Consider the following 17,500-nt stretch of genomic DNA (forward strand, 5'->3'; position numbering starts at 1 on the left):
TGGTCGTTCACCACGTGGTCATGGACACTGGGGTGATGCTCCACCCCCAGGCTCCCCAGGCTCCCCAGGCTCCCCAGGCTCCCTACACCATCTGCTGCTACAAGGGACAGGAGAAACAAGAACGTTAGAGGAGGAAGGAGAAGAGACCAGAGCTATAGTTAACATATTAGTGAAGGTGGAGTAGCCAGTATTATAGTACGTACCGCTGGTCATACCAGGTCCTCTGTGCTCCTCTCTCTGGCTTTACCTTCCAGAGCTCTCATCAGAACCACAGCTCCCTCAGGCTGCACACCGGACCACACCGGACCACACCGGACCAGGACAGGACAGGATGGAGGGATGAGGAGAAGAACAGTTGAATGGAGGGCTGAAGTACTCAGTTATCGATAGGATCCCATCTCCCCTCTGCTAAACCGGTGGGAAAGAAGAACAGAGCAGTTGTGCAACTTGAATCAATGTTTTACAATCAAATGGTTGCAGATGCAGCTTTAGCACAATACAATCAGCAAGACATTGTTAATGAAGTCCTATTTCCACCCATACAGACAAACATTCACACATGTACACAGAACTACATGTCTGGTTCAATAGCAGCCCTCCCCTCTCTCTCTCTCTCTCTCTCTCTCTCTCTCTCTCTCTCTCTCTCTCTCTCTCTCTCTCTCTCTCTCTCTCTCCCTCCCTCTCTCCCTCTCCCTCTCCCTCTCTCTCTCCCTCTTTCTCCCTCTTTCTTTCTTTATCGCTCCCTACCACTCTCCCATTTTCTCTTCCACTTTTTCTCCTTCTATCTCTCTCTCTCTCTCTCGCTCTCTCTCCATCTCTCTTCCTCTTTCGCTCTTTCCCGCTCATGCCTGCTCTCTCCCTGCCTCTCTCTCTCTCTCTCTCTCTCTCTCTCTCTCTCTCTCTCTCTCAGTTTCCGTGACAACACATCTTCCTGCTTTCTGTCAAATGTCTTATGGGGTGAGTCAGTCATCTGACCATTAACCACTAACCCTCCCACCTAATTACACCGCAATCAGCAAGACAATGTTACTGACATCCTATTCCCATACAGACAAACATTCACACATGTACACAGAACTACATGTCTTGTTCAATAGCACCCCCCCTCTCTCTCTCCCTCTCTCTCACTCTCTCCCTCTCTCCCTCCCACTCTTTCTCTCATCTCTCTCTCTCTCTCTCTCCCTCCCTCTTCCCCTCTCTCTCCCTCTCCCCCTCTCCCCCTCTCCCTCCCACTCTCTCTCATTCGCTCCCTTTCTCTGCCCTTTTTTCCCTCCAACTCTCTCTCTTTCTCTCTCTCTCTCCCGCTCTGTCAGACATACACACACAAATACCTCCAAACAAGACACAGCTGACCAGGCACTCAGTTGCCGTGACAACATGTCTTCCTGCATTCTGTCAAATTTCTTATGGGCTGACCTTTAACCCCTAACTCAATCAATGGTTGTTCTAAGAAAAGTCCCATTTCCCTGTGAAATGTGTCAGAATTCTGATCGATCCCTGATTGTGACACTCTACTGTAAGTCAATGAACACAGGACCCTATAGACGATTCTATTCAATCCAAATATCCACTGTTCATTTTTTGAGGAAAGGCTACCGGTATGGTGTATTCAATATGTGTTGTGAGGAAGCATGCATTTGCTCCAATTCCATATTTTTCTTTTGTGTCATTGTTGTTTATAGTTTATTAAGGGACTGTAGTTAGCTGCAGTGTGATCTGTATTCCTGTCACGCCTCCTCCGTCGTCTCAGACCACCCCGCAGTAATCATCATTATTCAACTCTGACACCAGGAAATCAAGTCAGCCGCTACACCACCCAGCCGTAACTAAGATACAATCATATTAATAGTTTTTCATTAACAACAGTTTTCCTTCCTTTAAATAGCTCTGGGATATCTTCAGTTCTGTGGGTTTTGGAGCGAGGCCCATGTCTGAAACTTTTATTCCCACTTGGCTGACAAATACAGTTATCTTTAGAGTTTCTTGTTGTATGTCAACACATTCCTGTGTCTTTAGGCTGATAGGACCTGTCACTGTTGTCATCACAAACACATTATGAACACTGCGCTGCACTAGGAATAATAATGACACACAGAAACACACAGTGGACATTTTATTACAATCAGGCCAACAAGGGAGGTTGATGAATTTCAGGATTGCGAAAACAAGCCCCTTTGAGGACAGTCCCATACAATATCTTATAACAGTAGCTCCAGTCATGTTCAGTATGAGGACTATGTCATCGTTGTGACTCTGAGCTTTTAGAAGCATCATTCCACTCCAGAGCCTAACTACGCTGAACAGCTTTATACACAGACACCTCCATTTGGTATGCTGTTCCTATCCAAAGTCAATCATGTATCCAACGGGGCACAGTAGACAACATCTACTTTACTGTCAAACACAAACACTAGGCAATATTTTATCCTCCACTGTCTGTCCTTCGGCTCTTTCTCTCCTTCTCTCTCTCTCTCTCTCTCTCTCTCTCTCTCTCTCTCTCATTATTTGTCTATTTCTCCAGGTGGTACCAGCATGATGCTGAGTAGTGAGGTAATGTAGCATCACAAACATAAATATATACCTCTCCTCTCTCTTCCCCTCTCCCTCTGTTCCTGTTCTCTCTCGCCTCTCCGCCCTGTTTTCACTGCAGTTTGATTGAACAGCTTACCCCCCTGACAAGTGACAAGACTGTTTCTCTTCCCCCCTCTCCATCATCCCCCTCTCTCTGTGTCAAATTTCTTCTTTGCTCCCTTTATTCCTTCCCCCTTCTCTCAGCTAAACCTCTCCTCTCCCTCTCTGTACACTCCTCCACCTCCTCTCCTCTCCCTCTCTGTACACTCCTCCACCTCCTCTCCTCTCCCTCTCTGTACACTCCTCCACCTCCTCTCCTCTCCCTCTCTGTACACTCCTCCACCTCCTCTCCTCTCCTCTCCCTCTCTGTACACTCCTCCACCTCCTCTTTCCATCCCAAATCCCTGTTATTTTTGTACACCCTCCCTCTCCCTCATTCCCTAACCCTTTCTCTCCCTCTGATCTCTCATCGTCCTCCTCTCCTCCTCTCTCTCCTTCCCTTCTCTCTCGTGGTCGTCCGTAGATACCCATGGCTCACTTTCACACAGCATTAAATATTCACAACAGAACACGTGTCCTCTTCAACATTCAGGAGCTCACTTGAAAACCCTGAATCTTTCACAAGCAGATGCAGCAACGCTCAGACTTAGAACCGCTGTGCACAGACACACACACACCAGATACACAACCACACACACTGAACACAAACATGGAGGACAGGGAAAAATGTTGCAGGTCAACATTTCCAGGAGAGGGGTCGGCTCTGTTCCAAGCTCAATGTTGCATACTACATAGAATGAATCCATGTATTGGGCACGCATCCTAACTAGGACGCTAGTATGGATAGGAGCGATTAACCCTAGATAAATGTTAGTAACAGGACAGTGTGCTATTGCAGGAGAACAGGACATGTTAAACGTGAAGTGTATTTGAGGCTTTAAAAGGCTTCTGAAGTTTGTAATTTTCACTTAAAAATGTCAGACTTTATTTTCCCTTAAGAAAAATGTATCAGCGCCTACAAAAATGTCTATTAATTATAATCTACGTAATAATTCACATTTTCTGTTGCTGCAGGATTATATTCCTGCTGTAGCAAACTGGCTCAAATTAAGATCCTACATCTGTAGCCCTGAACGGGAGAGAAGATCTCAATGTGCTCCACATATGTGTCCGGTGCATGTCAGTACCAAATGTTACGCAGGATGTCTACATTAAGAATAAAATAACATTCAGAAACCAACATTAGAGTTATAAGCTTCTCACTTGTTTCAAATAGATTTGATTCCACAGAAGTCAGAGGTTCCCATATGTGCCCTGCTAAATTCTCCAGTGATTCCATATGTCAGGGAAGATTCCAAACATCCCTTTGCTATCTTTGGCAGTTTGTCAAAAATGTCAGAGAAAAGGGTTCTTAACCATCGACTTCAACATTTGAACATTTTTCATTTACATTGACACATTTCTTGGAGAAAAAATATCTCACATCCCACTGCAACACGCACAAAATATCTCACACCCCACTGCAACACACACAAAATATCTCACACCCCACTGCAACACACACAAAATATCTCACACCCCACTGCAACACACACAAAATATCTCACACCCCACTGCAACACACACAAAATATCTCACACCCCACTGCAACACACACAAAATATCTCACACCCCACTGCAACACACACAAAATATCTCACTCCCCACTGCAACACACACAAAATATCTCACACCCCACTGCAACACACACAAAATATCTCACACCCCACTGAAACACACACAAAATATCTCACATCCCACTGCAACACACACAAAATATCTCACACCCCACTGCAACACACACAAAATATCTCACTCCCCACTGCAACACACACAAAATATCTCACTCCCCACTGCAACACACACAAAATATCTCACACCCCACTGCAACACACACAAAATATCTCACACCCCACTGCAACACACACAAAATATCTCACACCCCACTGCAACACACACAAAATATCTCACACCCCACTGCAACACACACAAAATATCTCACACCCCACTGCAACACACAGAAAAAATCTCACACCCCACTGCAACACAGATATCTCACACCCCACTGCAACACAGATATCTCACACCCCACTGCAACACAGATATCTCACACCCCACTGCAACACAGATATCTCACATCCCACTGCAACACAGATATCTCACTCCCCACTGCAACACAGATATCTCACTCCCCACTGCAACACAGATATCTCACACCCCACTGCAACACAGATATCTCACACCCCACTGCAACACAGATATCTCACACCCCACTGCAACACAGATATCTCACATCCCACTGCAACACAGATATCTCACTCCCCACTGCAACACAGATATCTCACTCCCCACTGCAACACAGATATCTCACATCCCACTGCAACACAGATATCACACACCCCACTGCAACACAGATATCTCACATCCCACTGCAACACAGATATCTCACTCCCCACTGCAACACAGATATCTCACTCCCCACTGCAACACAGATATCTCACTCCCCACTGCAACACAGATATCTCACTCCCCACTGCAACACAGATATCTCACTCCCCACTGCAACACAGATATCTCACTCCCCACTGCAACACAGATATCTCAAGATATCTCACACCCCACTGCAACACAGATATCTCACTCCCCACTGCAACACAGATATCTCACACCCCACTGCAACACAGATATCTCACATGCCAAAGTATGATTATCTGCCCTCTCAAATACCAATTTCAGCAGTTCAATATTTTATTGACCCCAGTGCATATCATGTTATCGCTTTAACACTGTCTATGAGGGGTTCATAATGCATCATACATATATTAATTAAACAGAATAACACACTCAGGATGCACAGACAGTGTGAGAGGGAACATTCCTGTGCTTACACACTCTTACATCAGATCTCTCCTAAATACACACTCTTATATCAGATCTCTCCCATATACACACTCTTATATCAGATCTCTCCTATATACACACACTTATATCAAATCTCTCCCATATACACACTCTTATATCAGATCTCTCCCATATACACACTCTTATATCAGATCTCTCCCATATACACACTCTTATAACAGATCTCTCCCATATACACACTCTTTTATCAGATCTCTCCCATATACACACTCTTATATCAGATCTCTCCCATATACACACTCTTATAACAGATCTCTCCCATATACACACTCTTTTATCAGATCTCTCCCATATACACACTCTTATATCAGATCTCTCCCATATACGCACTCTTATATCAGATCTCTCCCATATACACACTCTTATATCAGATCTCTCCCATATACACACTCTTATATCAGATCTCTCCCATATACACACTCTTATATCAGATCTCTCCTAAATACACACTCTTACATCAGATCTGTCCTATATACAAACTTTATATTAGCTCACATTAACTCTCAGCTCAGAAGTCTACATAATACATTGTGCAGTAAAGTAACTCTCTGTTAGGTTAGTTCATAGGCAGCAGGTAGCCTAGTGGTTAAGAGCCAGTAATAGAAAGGTTGCTTGTTCGAATCCCCAAGCCAACTAGGTGAAAAATCTGCCGATGTGCCATTGATCAAGGCACTTAACCCTTATTGCTCCTGTAAATCGCTCTGGATAAGAGTGTCTGCTAAATGACTCAAATGTCAACGTATAAAGCCATGCTAGGAAAGCTGCTGCTCTACGTTCAAACAGACCTTTCTACACAAAGAAATTGGTATTCAAACAAAAAGCCCTACTATATTGACATACTTGTCTTCTATAGGAAACTCTTTTAGGACTGACAGTCCTCCCTTTAGCAGTTGGGACATCAATCACTACTCACAGCAAATTACCTCTAATAAAGACTTTAGAAAAGCACCATTAACCATAACGAGAGAGAAAGAGAGAGAGAGCAGAGAGCAAAGAAAGAGAGAGGCGGAGAGAGAGAGAGCAGAGAGCAGAAAAAGAGAGAGGCGGAGAGAGAGAGAGAGCAGAGAGCAGAAAAAGAGAGAGGCGGAGAGAGAGCAGAGAGCAGAGAGCAGAAAAAGAGAGAGGCGGAGAGAGAGCAGAGAGCAGAGAGCAGAAAAAGAGAGAGGCGGAGAGGGAGAGAGAGCAGAGAGCAGAGAGCAGAGAGCAGAGAGCAGAAAAAGAGAGAGGCGGAGAGGGAGCAGAGAGCAGAGAGCAGAGAGCAGAGAGCAGAAAAAGAGAGAGGCGGAGAGGGAGAGAGAGCAGAGAGCAGGAAAAGAGAGAGAGAGAGAGCAGAGAGCAGAAAAATAGAGGCATAGAGAGAGCAGAGAGCAGAAACAGAAAGAGAGAGAGAGAGCAGAAAAAGAGAGACAGGGAGAGAGAGAGAGAGAGAGAGAGAGAGAGAACAGAAAAAGAGAGGGAGAGAGAGAGAGGGAGAGGGAGAGAGAGAGAGAGAGAGAGAGCAGAGAGCAGAAAGAGAGAGAGAGCAGAGAGCAGAAAAAGAGAGGCAGAGAGAGAAGAAAAAGAGAGGCAGAGAGCAGAGAGAGAAGAAAAAGAGAGGCAGAGAGAGAAGAAAAAGAGAGGCAGAGAGCAGAGAGAGAAGAAAAAGAGAGGCAGAGAGCAGAGAGAGAAGAAAAAGAGAGGCAGAGAGCAGAGAGAGAAGAAAAAGAGAGGCAGAGAGCAGAGAGAGAGAGAGAGAGAGAGCAGAGAGAGAGAGAAAGAGAGCAGAGAGAGAGAGAGAGAGATCATAGAGAGAGAGAGAGAGAGATCATAGAGAGAGAGAGAGAGAGAGAGAGAGAGATCATAGAGAGAGAGAGAGAGCAGAAAAAGAGACAGGGAGAGAGAGAGAGAGAGCAGAGAGCAGAGAGCAGAGAGAGAGATCATAGAGAGAGAGAGAGAGAGAGAGAGAGAGAGAGAGAGAGAGAGAGAGAGAGAGAGAGATCATAGAGAGAGCACTCTGTGGAGGATGGTCACAGAAGCAAAGCCAAGCTTCATTTAATCCCATTGAAACCATCAGTTCAGCTTTGTGAGGAAAGATTGTATAAATCGATGGGCCTATATCAACACTATATGATTCAATATACACTGAACATGCTGTCGTACACGTATGATTACAATTCAAAGAAGATGTGATTACATAGTATATCAAATCAAATCAAATGTATTTGTCACATACACATGGTTAGCAGATGTTAATGCGAGTGTAGCGAAATGCTTGTGCTTACACACTCTTACATCAGATCTCTCCTAAATACACACTCTTATATCAGATCTCTCCCATATACACACTCTTATATCAGATCTCTCCTATATACACACACTTATATCAAATCTCTCCCATATACACACTCTTATATCAGATCTCTCCCATATACACACTCTTATATCAGATCTCTCCCATATACACACTCTTATAACAGATCTCTCCCATATACACACTCTTTTATCAGATCTCTCCCATATACACACTCTTATATCAGATCTCTCCCATATACACACTCTTATAACAGATCTCTCCCATATACACACTCTTTTATCAGATCTCTCCCATATACACACTCTTATATCAGATCTCTCCCATATACGCACTCTTATATCAGATCTCTCCCATATACACACTCTTATATCAGATCTCTCCCATATACACACTCTTATATCAGATCTCTCCCATATACACACTCTTATATCAGATCTCTCCTAAATACACACTCTTACATCAGATCTGTCCTATATACAAACTTTATATTAGCTCACATTAACTCTCAGCTCAGAAGTCTACATAATACATTGTGCAGTAAAGTAACTCTCTGTTAGGTTAGTTCATAGGCAGCAGGTAGCCTAGTGGTTAAGAGCCAGTAATAGAAAGGTTGCTTGTTCGAATCCCCAAGCCAACTAGGTGAAAAATCTGCCGATGTGCCATTGATCAAGGCACTTAACCCTTATTGCTCCTGTAAATCGCTCTGGATAAGAGTGTCTGCTAAATGACTCAAATGTCAACGTATAAAGCCATGCTAGGAAAGCTGCTGCTCTACGTTCAAACAGACCTTTCTACACAAAGAAATTGGTATTCAAACAAAAAGCCCTACTATATTGACATACTTGTCTTCTATAGGAAACTCTTTTAGGACTGACAGTCCTCCCTTTAGCAGTTGGGACATCAATCACTACTCACAGCAAATTACCTCTAATAAAGACTTTAGAAAAGCACCATTAACCATAACGAGAGAGAAAGAGAGAGAGAGCAGAGAGCAAAGAAAGAGAGAGGCGGAGAGAGAGAGAGCAGAGAGCAGAAAAAGAGAGAGGCGGAGAGAGAGAGAGAGCAGAGAGCAGAAAAAGAGAGAGGCGGAGAGAGAGCAGAGAGCAGAGAGCAGAAAAAGAGAGAGGCGGAGAGAGAGCAGAGAGCAGAGAGCAGAAAAAGAGAGAGGCGGAGAGGGAGAGAGAGCAGAGAGCAGAGAGCAGAGAGCAGAGAGCAGAAAAAGAGAGAGGCGGAGAGGGAGCAGAGAGCAGAGAGCAGAGAGCAGAAAAAGAGAGAGGCGGAGAGGGAGAGAGAGCAGAGAGCAGGAAAAGAGAGCGAGAGAGAGCAGAGAGCAGAAAAATAGAGGCATAGAGAGAGCAGAGAGCAGAAACAGAAAGAGAGAGAGAGAGCAGAAAAAGAGAGACAGGGAGAGAGAGAGAGAGAGAGAGAGAGAGAGAACAGAAAAAGAGAGGGAGAGAGAGAGAGGGAGAGGGAGAGAGAGAGAGAGAGAGAGAGCAGAGAGCAGAAAGAGAGAGAGAGCAGAGAGCAGAGAGAGAAGAAAAAGAGAGGCAGAGAGAGAAGAAAAAGAGAGGCAGAGAGCAGAGAGAGAAGAAAAAGAGAGGCAGAGAGCAGAGAGAGAAGAAAAAGAGAGGCAGAGAGCAGAGAGAGAAGAAAAAGAGAGGCAGAGAGCAGAGAGAGAGAGAGAGAGAGAGCAGAGAGAGAGAGAAAGAGAGCAGAGAGAGAGAGAGAGAGATCATAGAGAGAGAGAGAGAGAGATCATAGAGAGAGAGAGAGAGAGAGAGAGAGAGAGAGAGAGAGATCATAGAGAGAGAGAGAGAGCAGAAAAAGAGACAGGGAGAGAGAGAGAGAGAGCAGAGAGCAGAGAGAGAGATCATAGAGAGAGAGAGAGAGAGAGAGAGAGAGAGAGAGAGAGAGAGAGAGAGAGATCATAGAGAGAGCACTCTGTGGAGGATGGTCACAGAAGCAAAGCCAAGCTTCATTTAATCCCATTGAAACCATCAGTTCAGCTTTGTGAGGAAAGATTGTATAAATCGATGGGCCTATATCAACACTATATGATTCAATATACACTGAACATGCTGTCGTACACGTATGATTACAATTCAAAGAAGATGTGATTACATAGTATATCAAATCAAATCAAATGTATTTGTCACATACACATGGTTAGCAGATGTTAATGCGAGTGTAGCGAAATGCTTGTGCTTCTAGTTCCGACAATGCAGTAATAACCAACAAGTAATCTAACTAACAATTCTAACTAACAATTCCCATTATTAAAGTGGCTGGAGTTGAGTCAGTGTGTTGGCAGCAGCCACTCAATGTTAGTGGTGGCTGTTTAACAGTCTGATGGCCTTGAGATAGAAGTATATAGAACATAGGCTAGATGCAATACATCTATGGGTGAGAACTATGAGCCCTTTCTCCTGTAATGTGTTTGTGTTGGCTGTAGGCTGTGTTATGTTGCCTAAGCACCATTATTAGTTGATCAGGTTACTGACAATTATCCCTGTCTATTATTAGCTCTAAAACAGAGCAGCATCAGCCTCTCATAGAAACACTACTCTGCACAACAACCGGCAATTAACACCTGCTACTGGGGTCAGAGAGAGAGAGAGAGAGAGACAGAGAGAGAGAGAGAGAGAGGGAGAGAGAGAGGAAGAGAGAGAGAGAGAGAGATGGAGAGAGAGAGAGAGAGAGGGAGGCAGAGAGAGAGAGAGAGAGAGAGAGAGAGAGAGGCAGAGACAGGGAGAGAGAGAGAGAGAGAGAGAGAGAGAGAGAGAGAGAGACACAACACAGCTCTACTAGACCCGGCCCATCACAACACAGCTCTACTAGACCCGGCCCATCACAACGCAGCTCTACTAGACCCGGCCCATCACAACACAGCTCTACTAGACCTGTCCCATCACAACACAGCTCTACTAGACCCAGCCCATCACAACACAGCTCTGACCACTACTCCAGGGTCGGTCAGAACACTGCCCTTCAGGGAAGTAGACCACATGATGCAGTCCACACCATGTATCAATTAGATCGTCAGCCTACATATGCTGAGGTAACCTCTGGCAGAAGACCCCTAGAACAATCAGAGATAGGAGAGGTGCGCCAACTATTGCAACTAATATGCAGACTACTGAGCTAGACAGTCCCTTTAATTCACACACGGGCACGCACGCGCACACACACACACACAAACACACAGGGTTGCAGATTGCACATAACATAAGTACAATGCAATCTTATTCCATTCTTATTCATTTGTTTACAAATATTCCTAAATGTATTGACACCGGTATTATAATAATTATTATATGTAATGGTGTGTGTGTGTGTGTGTGTGTGTGTGCGCGTGTGTGTGTATGTATGTATGTATGTGTGTATATGTGTATGTGCATGTATGTGTGTATATATATATATATATATATATATGTATGTGTATGTGTATATATATGTATATATATATGTATGTATGTATGTGTGTGTGTGTGTATGTATGTGTGTGTGTGTGTGTGTATGTATGTATGTATGTATGTGTGTATATGTATGTGTATGTATATATGTATGTGTATGTATATATATATGTATATATATATGTATGTGTATGTATATATGTATGTATATGTGTATATATGTATGTATATATATGTATGTGTGTATATGTGTATGTATATATATGTATATATACATATTTTATTTTTTTTGTTTTTTTCGATGTACTTTACTCAAACCAGTGAATATCACTTATTATAAATGAGATCATTAACTATCAGCTCTTGGAATATCCAGGGCCTATACTCTTCACATTTTGGTTATAAAACAACTAATCCAGAATTGATTAAAAACATCAAGGGACAGGACATCATAATCCTACTGGAAACATGGTGTCGTGGAGACATAGATACTCAGTGTCCCTCAGGCTATAGAGAAAGTTTACTACCATCAATCAAACATAAAAATGTTAAACGGGGCCGAGACTCAGGTGGAATCATCATTTGGCATAAGCAGGACTTAGCACTGAATGAAATGAAAAAAGGTACCACTCACATTTGGCTAAAACTTAACAAAGGTACAATCTATTGTGACAATGATGTATACATATGTGCAGCTTATGCTCCTCCTTCAGATTCATCATATTATGATGATCAGTTTTTTGACAATCTCCAGACAGAAATCATTACATTTCAGGCGCAGGGTAAAGTGCTTCTTTGTGGAGATTTCAATGCAAGAACAGGTTCTGAGCCTGACTACACTGATGCGGGAGGTAACCACCACATATTTGGACACCCCTCCTTGTACAGTAGCCCTATTATAAATAATAGAAACAGTCCTGACCAAATACTGAACAAAAATGGAAAAGAGTTAGTACATCTCTGTCGAGCCTTAGGCCTGTACATGCTTAATGGTAGAATCAGAGGGGACTCTTTAGGTCAGTTTACTTACTGCTCAGCTCTTGGGACAAGTGTAGTCGATTATGCCATCACTGACATTGACCCCTCCTCCATTAGTGCATTCACTGTCAGACCACAGACACCATTGTCAGATCACAGTCAGATCAACGTGTTTCTGAAGAAATTAACCGGCAATATTCATTCAAAAAAACAGCCCAATAAACTTTACAACATAAACCAATCGTTCAGATGGGCTCCAAACAGTGCAGAGGCATTCATTGAAACATTGAACTCAAATGAAATGATGAACTCTATACAGTTTTTCAATAACTCACAGTACCAAAACAATAAAGATGGTGTCAATTCAGCTACCCAAAACATCAACTGCATATTCCAAAAAGCAGCATCGAAAGCAAATTTGAGAAAACCAAAGCAATGCAACATCAGAAGCAAAAATCAAAATGTTTCTGACAAATGGTTTGATAATGAATGTAAAACAATTAGAAAACACCTAAGACAAATGTCAAACAAAAAACATAAGCAGCAAAACAACCCAGAGCTACGATATGAATACTTTGAAACTCTGAAACAGTATAAACAAACACTGAAATGCAAGAAATTGAATTATACCAACAAGACACTTGATGAAATTGAAAACGCAATTGACCAAAATCAGTTCTGGGACATGTGGAACAATTTAAGCACAACAAAGCCACAAGAATTAGCCATACAAGATGTAGGAATTTGGAAAACTTACTTTGATAATCTATACAAAAACATCCCACAAAAAGACTTAAACCAGAACCAATTAGAAATTAAAGAAAAATTGAACATCCTGGAATCAGTCATTAAAAACAACCAAAATCCATTAGATTACCCAATAACCCAACAAGAACTAAATGAAAAGCTAAAATCTATTAAATCAAAAAAGGCTTGTGGTGTAGACAACATCAGAAATGAAATGCTGAAAAACAGCACACCTGAGTTGCAAAATGCTGTGCTTAAATTGTTCAACATGGTTTTAACTTCTGGCTGCTTCCCTGATGTCTGGAACCAGGGGCTCATCTCCCCTATCCACAAAAGTGGAGACAAATCAGACCCCAATAATTACAGGGGAATTTGCGTCAACAGTAACTTGGGAAAGATTTTCTGTAGCATTTTGAATTCAAGAATTCAAACCTTTCTTCAAGAAAAAAATGTAATAAGTAAATGTCAAATTGGCTTTCTCCCTAACCATCGCACTACTGACCATATATACACCTTACACACACTAATTAATAAACACGTCCACCAAAAAAAAGAGGGCAAAATCTTTGCTTGCTTTATTGACTTTAAAAAAGCATTTGATTCGATTTGGCACGAAGGGCTATTCTACAAAATTCTACAAAGTGGGCTTGGTGGTAAGGTGTATGACTTAATAAAATGTATGTACACAGAAAATAAGTGTGCAATAAAAATCAAAAACCAAAGAACAGAATTTTTTTCACAATGTCGAGGTGTGAGACAAGGCTGCAATTTGAGTCCAAATCTTTTCAACATTTATATCAATGAATTAGCAGACATGTTGGACCAATCTCCAGCCCCAGGACTCACACTATTTGACACAGAGGTGAAATACCTGCTATATGCTGATGACTTGGTACTTCTATCACCAACCAAAGAAGGTCTTCAACAAAACATTAATATTCTGGAGCAATATTGCCATAATTGGGCCCTGGCAGTAAATTTCCAAAAAACTAAAATCATGATTTTCCAAAAAAAACCCAGATGTCAGAAACAAAAATGTAAATTCACCCTGAACAACACCTTAATTGAACACACAAAAAATTACACCTACCTTGGTCTGACCATATCTGCATCGGGAAACTTTAATATGGCAGTGAAGGCACTCAAAGAAAAAGCCCGCAGAGCAATGTATGCAATAAAAATGAAATTATTCAAAATCAACATCCCAATTAGAATTTGGACTAAAATATTTGACAGTGTAATCCTACCAATAGCACTTTATGGAAGTGAGGTTTGGGGGCCACTCAATAAACTGGATTTTAAAATGTGGGACAAACATCCAATTGAAACCCTACATGCAGAATTCTGTCGGAAAATTCTACAAGTCCAGAGAAATACACCAACTAATGCATGTAGGGCAGAATTGGGCCGTTTTCCAGTAATAATGAAAATACAGAAAAGATCATTAAAATTTTGGCTACATCTAAATTCAAGTCCAAATTCGAGTCTGCAATTTAAAGCACTTCAAGCCCAAGAGCTGAGCCCAGAAACGAGCCCTCTCAGTCAGCTGGTGTTGGACCTCACCAATCAAGCTGACACCAGCACTGCTTCAAAAGAAAGAATTCCAATAAACAAAATCATGAACCAATCAAAGGAATCATACTTACAATACTGGAAAAACGAAACAAAATCCCAAAGCCGACTAAATTGCTATCTGACCCTAAACAGAGAATATGAATTGGCTGATTATCTCTACTCTGTCAGAGATACGAAGCAGAGACAGATCCTTACCAAGTACAGGCTGAGTGACCACCGATTGGCAATAGAAACCGGCAGACATAAAAAGACATGGCTACCCAAAGAAGAGCGTGTATGTGGTCACTGCATGACAGGGGAGGTAGAGACAGAGATGCACTTTCTCCTTTACTGTGATAAATATTCCTCACAAAGAGATTCATTATTCACAGAAATGACTACATATATTCCACATTTTTACAAATTGAACCCAGAGGAAAAACTAAGAATACTCATGGGCGAAGGAGCAATGGCTCCTCTTGCAGCCAAATATGTATTTTCCTGCCATAGCCTGAGGGACACTGAATAATAACATCTGCATAGTAAACAGTAACTTACTTATTATTACTATTATTGTTATTACTATAATTATTAATGTTTACTGTGACTGTTACCATTTTATTGTATTTATTTTTGTATTATTATTTACTACCATTTTATATTATTATTTGCTATCATTTACAATTTTGTTACAATGTATATTGTATACATTGTTGCTTTGGCAATATTGACACAATGTTTTTCATGCCAATAAAGCAGCTTGAATTTGAATTTGAATTTGAGAGAGAGAGGCAGAGAGAGAGAGAGAGGCAGAGACAGGGAGAGAGAGAGAGAGAGAGAGAGAGGCAGAGAGAGAGAGAGAGAGAGAGAGAGAGAGAGGCAGAGACAGGGAGAGAGAGAGAGGGAGAGAGAGAGAGAGAGGGGGGGGCTGCTATTGAACAAGACATGTAGTTCTGTGTACATGTGTGAATGTTTGTCTGTATGGGTGGAAATAGAATGTCAGAAACACCTATTGCTCCCCTCTTGGCCACAGCACATTAGACTATATGATTACAGACATTGACCCTTTCTCTCTCAGCTCATTCACTGTCAAGCCACTAACACCTCTGTCTGATCACAGCCAAATTACGTTGTTCCTCCAAAGAACAGACATGGAAACAACTACACATTCACAGCCCAGTAAGCTGTACAACCTCAGAAATTCATACAGATGGGCCCAAAACAGCCCAGAAGAATATCAGAAAACAACAAGTAACCAAAAAATCCAAACACACATTCGATATCTTTCTGGATACCACATACTCTCACAGAAGGCATCAATTTAGAGTAGCAGTAAAAAACCTTATCAATATATTCAGACAAATGGCAAAAGAAGCACAACTGAAATTGATTTAAAAAATATATATAAAATAAAATTACCACAAACTGGTTTGATACAGATTGTAAAATTATCAGGAAAAAACATAGAACATTATCAAACTAAAAGCACAGAGACCCAAATAATGGGGAATTACTCACAGTCTTCATTACTGTGAGAATTGGGGGTCTGTGCATATTTGTAAACAACAGCTGGTGCACGAAATCTGAGGAAGTCTCTAGATTTTGCTCGCCTGAAGTAGAGTATATTGTGATAAATTGCAGGCTACACTACTTGCCTAGAGAGTTCTCAGCTATACTTTTTGTGGATGTTTATTTACCACCACAGACAGATGCTGGCACTAAGACCTCACTCAGTCAGCTGTAAGGAAATAAGCAAACAGGAAACCACTCACCCAGAGGCGGTGCTCCTAGTGTCGGGAGACTTTAATGCAGGAAAACTTAAATCAGTTCTACCAAATCTCTATCAACATGTTAAATGTGCAACCAGAGGGGGAAAACATTCTAGATCACCTGTACTCCACACACAGACCAACATACAAAGCTCTCCCTCGCCCTCCATTCGGTAAATCCGTCCACAACTCAATCCTCCTGATTCCTGCTTACAAGCAAAAATTAAAGCAGGAAGCACCAGTGACTCGATCTATAAAAAAGTGGTAAGATGAAGCAGATGCTAAACTAAAAGACTGTTTTGCTAGCACAGACTGGAACATGTCCTGGGATTCTTCCGATGACATTGAGGAATACACCACATCAGTCACTGGCTTTATCAATAAGTGCATCGAGGACGTCGTCCTCACAGTGACTGTACGTACATACCCCAACCAGAAGCCATGGGTTACAGGCAACATTCGCACTGAGCTAAAGGGTAGAGCTGCCGCTTTCAAGGTGCGGGACTCTAAAATGGAAGCTTACAAGAAATCCTGCTATGCCATACGACGAACCATCAAACAGGCAAAGAGTCAGTACAGGGCTAAGATTGAATCATACTACACCGGCTTCGACGAGCTATTACAGAACTATTACAGACTACAAAGGCCCTAAAATTTGTCAAAGACCCCAGCCACCCCAGTCATAGACTGTTCTCTCTACTACCGCACAGCCGCAAGCTGCCCAGTGACACGAGCCTACCAGACGAGCTAAATCACTTCTATGCTCGCTTCGAGGTAAGCAACACTGAGGCGTGCATAAGAGCATCAGCTGTTCCGGACGACTGTGTGATCACGCTCTCCGTAGCCGACGTGAGAAAGACCTTCAAACAGGTCAACATACGCAAGGCAGCGGCGCCAGATGGATTACCAGGACGTGTGCTCCGGGCATGTGCTAACCAACTGGTAGGTGTCTTCACTGACATTTTCAACATGTCCCTGATTGAGTCTGTAATACCAACACGTTTCAAGCAGACCACCATAGTCCCTGTGCCCAAGAACACAAAGGCAACCTGCCTAAATGACTACAGACCCATAGCACTCACGTCCGTAGCCATGAAGTGCTTTGAAAGCTGGTAATGGCTCACATCAACACCATTATCCCAGAAACCCTAGACCCACTCTAATTTGCATACCGCCCAAACGGATCCACGGATGATGCAATCTCTATTGCACTC

The 17,500-nt window shown here is 42.4% G+C and overlaps 1 protein-coding gene across 3 annotated transcripts in view; it reads right to left on the bottom strand.

Annotated features, from left to right (window-relative positions):
• Positions 1-17,500, bottom strand: part of LOC110520368 (ecto-NOX disulfide-thiol exchanger 1-like) — a 116,565-nt gene that overhangs the window by 41,836 nt on the left and 57,229 nt on the right. For 2 of the 3 annotated variants that reach the window (XM_036974888.1, XM_036974890.1), the window contains exons 2-3: positions 204-405; positions 1-97 (exon numbers count right to left, since the gene is read on the bottom strand). The exon at positions 1-97 is cut by the window's left edge and continues 74 nt beyond it. In XM_036974888.1, the coding sequence (XP_036830783.1) occupies positions 1-97; positions 204-213 (107 nt within the window). In that variant the 5' untranslated portion in view covers positions 214-405. Of the gene's footprint in view, positions 98-203; positions 409-17,500 lie in introns of all 3 variants that reach the window. The other variant, XM_036974889.1, reaches the window with a different exon arrangement.

This window comes from Oncorhynchus mykiss, chromosome 3 (genome assembly GCF_013265735.2).
Source record: "Oncorhynchus mykiss isolate Arlee chromosome 3, USDA_OmykA_1.1, whole genome shotgun sequence".
NCBI classification, from domain to species: Eukaryota; Metazoa; Chordata; class Actinopteri; order Salmoniformes; family Salmonidae; genus Oncorhynchus; species Oncorhynchus mykiss.